Source organism: Momordica charantia, assembly GCF_013281855.1.
Source record: "Momordica charantia cultivar OHB3-1 chromosome 1 unlocalized genomic scaffold, Mcharantia_2.0 BLBB01000001.1, whole genome shotgun sequence".
Taxonomy (NCBI): domain Eukaryota; kingdom Viridiplantae; phylum Streptophyta; class Magnoliopsida; order Cucurbitales; family Cucurbitaceae; genus Momordica; species Momordica charantia.
In genome coordinates, this window is record NW_028275157.1 from 15,013,804 (window position 1) to 15,018,269 (window position 4,466).

The window sequence follows — 4,466 nt, forward strand, 5'->3', positions numbered from 1 at the left end:
CCTCTTTTCTATTTACTTTTTCTATTGGCCCATGTCGTTTTAAATTTGAATCTCAATCAAACATCAATAATTAACATAAAATTCTCTCCTTTCCATATTTTTCTAATTCCAATTCCCATGACTTCCACATTTATGATTGAAGATCAATTGTGAAGATTATGATTTTGATAAACCAAAGACTTTTTTTTTCTTCCTTTTCCTCCCTGCAAAGGTAAAAGTATATTATTGAAGAAAGATGAAATCTCATCACTTGAAATCAAGGTAATAAGAAAGACAACAATATAACTAAAGTAAAAAATTAAAATAACCTAATAAACACAACTTACGCTAAAACGAGAAAAAAAATAACATCCTAATTATGAAAATAAATTACAAGCAAATCTCATCTATGATCGAGATCTAAAATGAACATCAACAACGTCATCACCTGAACTCAAACGGGAAACGTTATAAATAAATTTCAGAAGAGATATGATTGAGTCTAGAGCAATTAAGCAGTTGCAAGGGAAAGAAAATTCAAACTCCTATTGGAGTACATCTAATTCCTAATTTCCCAAATAGGGTTTCATAAAAGAAAGTGATGTAAAGTGGATTAATAGTTTAAGACAAAAAGCTTTATATTCCTTATTCAACGGATCAATAAAATCAAATCTCACTTTATTGGGATACACTCGGCAGAATGATTATATTTTTGTTGGACTATTATAAGTTTGTCACTTTCGATAACACACATATATTTGAAAACTATCTAGCAAATAATTTTTAGCAAGGCAATCATATGAAATAAAAACTATATCTTTCATAACTCTGGCATATTATTTCAACTTATACTTAAACTTATTAATTATTTTTTTAGCATATAGTTTAAAAGTTATGAATTCTCGCAATACACTGTTGTTGAGTGATGTTAAGCACAATGAAAAAATAATGTGGTGTTAATATGATTATTATTAGTTGCGAAGAAAGGTAAAAACTTTTATCATTCTCACGAGAAAAAGAAACACAAAATATTGTGGAGATTTAATCATTGTCATCTCAATATTAAAAACAAAAGTAACATTAATAATTGAGCATTGTATTCTATCGATACAAATCATGAAGTTTGTGGAATCAAATAGGTAAATAGAAAGTAAGCTCTATTTTGATACCTAAAAATAGGTAAATAGAAAGTAACTTTGTTTCGATATGTCAATTCTATCCAGAACAGTCCGATAGGAAAATGTAACACGAAGATGTCAATTCTCTGGATATAATTTGACAAATGTCATTATCATTGTTTCGTCATTTATGATCGAAGCATAGATTATACCTCGTTTATTACGTTAAAAAATAGATTAAATAATATTAAAAAGAGAAGATAATTCATTTCTACCACGGAGTACTCTAATAGCATCATAAACTAGATATCAAAAAATGTAGGAGAATTAAATTAAACAAAAGAGAGAGAAAGATCATAGTACTTAATTTATATTTTGTTACCACAAAAAGTATATAGAGCTAAGATTGGGGGAGATTTTTGAAAATTGCCTAGTTATTTAAATACTAGATTGTTAGGAAATTATCAAAATTTTAACATTTTAAATAAGTAGTTACTAAACTCAGGATTGAAAGTCATTTTAATGGAGTAAATGACTTAACTAAGAGTAATATATACGGTAAAATATTTCTAGCGTTTTTACCTAAGGATTGTTATAAAAAAAAATGATAATGACTAGAAAATATAATATTTAAATGTGCAGACAAGTCAATATCAAACTCGAGGTACCACTAAATATATATTTGAAACGTGTGTTTTATGCATATATTTAACACTTAATTATAATCTAATAGGCAATGTTTTTTTTTCCTAGAACTTGGAGGAAATGAAACCGTACGTATTAACAAAAAAGAAAAAAGTATGACAGGAAAATGCCAATAAAATCAGGTGTAAAATCTTAAAGTAAAATGGCTTTTTCCTGTTGGATTTTTTTTTTCTTTTTTTTCCTTTTAATTTCAATAATAATTTTGTGGCTAGGGAAATATAAGACATTAATGTTGTCGGTAGGTCCAGTTCACTTTCCACTTTTTTTTTCCTGGATTCTTTTGATTTTTTTGTGTAGCTTTTTAAATTATTATTCATTGGAAATTTAAAATTAATAATTACTTCATTAAAAAATAAAGTAGATAAACATGGTTCTTATTTATTTTGTGAAAATTGGTTTTGAAAATTAATTTATTAAATAAAATTTCTACAGAAAAAAAGACTTTTTCTACAAAAATTACTTTCAATCATTGGATGTTGCTTTTGAACCTGCCTTCGAAACAATTCCTAGCTTTTTGAATTTGAAGAATGTTCTAAAACAATATTCAAGAGAGTTATTAAAAAGAGAAAAAAAAAGATAACTTATAAAGGCTCATTATATTTTCTACTGAAATTTCAAATATTCCTAATTCTAAAGGAGTAACAATTTCATCTAGTTGAAAAAAAGATAGGACATTTAAAAATTAAAAAAATTGTTTAAATTTTATAGTGGTCCTGTGAACTTTTGTCTATTTTGATTCATATAGTTTCAAAATATCAATTTTAATTTATATATTTTATATTTTTAGGAGGTACCAATTTATGGGTCATAATTTGCAAAATTCTTATCTTTTGATAAAAAAATATAATAGTATTTAAAGAAATTTATTATAACAATAATTGAAAAAAAAGTCCTAAAACAATTACTTTTAAAATGCAAGAGTTAAAATGAATGTTTTGTAATTACAATAACTAAAATAAAGACAGAATAAGTCAAAATGGACCAAAGAAAATACCAATTTAACCCGAAAGAAAAAAAGAAAAAAAAGTATTTACTTCTGGTTAAAATTTAAATTATTATATTCTGTAAAAATACAGAAAGGAGTTTTGTTTTGTCCAAAATAAATCTCTACCAAAAAAAAAAAAAGAACTGTAGTGTTCTGAAAATGATAAAAAGAAAATGGTATGACGTGGAAAGAACGGCAGATGATCGTCGGATGGAGGCGTTTGCAGAGGTGGCAGTCTGGGCGGCACATCCACCCACGGCAGGGTGCAATCGGAGTGGGCCCCACACGAAAAGGGACCATGTGGGGTCTGAATGATCCGTCCCCACGTGTCACGTGGACGTTCAACACTGTAGCCACGTAAGCGACAAACACATGGGAGGGAGGATTTTGGTTTACTAAAAACAATCCCTTCTAATCCTCTCTCCACCAATCCTCGCCGCCCTCCCACGTGGGCAGTGGGCCCCAACCCAATACAACGCCGTCCCTCCCTTCTCTCTCTCGCTCTTCCTTTTTTTCCTATTAATTTAATCTTCCCCCATCAAGCCCAGCCACCGCATCCTTAATATTATATACAACATAAATCCCCCCCGCCCCCTCCACTTTCCCACTGATCCCAACATTTTCTCTCTCACTTTCTCTCGTTTTCTCGCCAGCCAAACACCCCCCATGGACGACGACCCCGCCGCTTCATACATCCACATGGTACTCTCTCTATCTCTAACATTTTCTTTGACTTTCTGATGTGCGGGTGCATGATTGTTACCGTGTAGGTGCACCACCTGATCGAGGAGTGCATAATCTTCAACATGACCAAAGAAGAGTGCATGGAAGCTCTGTCCAAACATGCAAATATCAGACCCCTCATCACCTCCACTGGTTCGTTTCGTTTCATCTCACGTGACATGCACGGACTCCTCTCCTTTTTTCTTTTCTTTTTTTTTTTTGGGATTTTGAAATATTTATTTGCCAGTGTGGAAGGAGCTGGAGAAGGAGAACAAGGAGTTCTTCGAAGCGTATGAGAAGAGACAGCGGGAAGGGGCGGGCCCACCGGAGGCTAATTCGGCCGATACGACGTCGTCCGTCGCTCGTCAGATCACGGGCAGCTCGGCCACTTGACCGCGCCGCCCGGTGCAGACCGTGGGGCCAGCCTGGAATTTGGAAATTAATAATAATAATAATAATTAATAAAGAGTAAAAAACCGACGGTGATGGTACGATGTAGGATGTACGTCGTCGTTTAGAGGGATGTGGGGGGATGGAACAGCTGATCGAGCGGCGGCGAAGGGAAAATTGAGGGGCGTGACGGGAAGATATTTTGAGATCAATAATAGTGTATTTTATTCCGTCAGCACCTATTTTTTGCCTTTCTTTTTTTGACAAATAAGATTGAAAATGTGTAGGAAAAGAAATACACTTTTTTATTTAAGATAAAGATAAAGAGTTATCAAATTTTTATTGGGGTTGGAAAAGTACGCTGCCGGCTGATATATGAGAACACATGGCAATCACCTGATGATTGGGCTTTGTCGGGAGGTGTAGTCTAATATAATTTAAGTGGAATTTTTTTTCCCATTTAGCCTGCAGGTTCCTTTTTTTTTTTGAATTTTTTTGAATTTTCTTTCTCTAATTTGATTTCTAATATTTAAAAATTGGTCATTTACTTTCTTCATATTTTTCAA

The 4,466-nt window shown here is 32.2% G+C and overlaps 1 protein-coding gene across 1 annotated transcript; it reads left to right on the forward strand.

Annotated features, from left to right (window-relative positions):
• The first annotated feature begins 3,330 nt into the window (after positions 1–3,330).
• On the forward strand, positions 3,331–4,466 carry LOC148213329 (uncharacterized). Its single transcript, XM_088125540.1, has 3 exons — positions 3,331–3,489; positions 3,558–3,663; positions 3,758–4,466. The coding sequence occupies exons 1-3, from the start codon at positions 3,454–3,456 to the stop codon at positions 3,901–3,903; spliced, it is 288 nt and encodes a 95-aa protein (XP_087981666.1). The 5' UTR covers positions 3,331–3,453; the 3' UTR covers positions 3,904–4,466.

Excerpts from the sequence above, each read along its gene's own strand:
- LOC148213329 (XM_088125540.1), top strand. The coding sequence starts at position 3,454 with ATGGACGACGACCCCGCCGCTTCATACATCCACATG. Across the intron at positions 3,490-3,557 it reads CCGCTTCATACATCCACATG|GTGCACCACCTGATCGAGGA; the intron begins GTACTCTCTCTA and ends GTTACCGTGTAG. Across the intron at positions 3,664-3,757 it reads ACCCCTCATCACCTCCACTG|TGTGGAAGGAGCTGGAGAAG; the intron begins GTTCGTTTCGTT and ends TTTATTTGCCAG.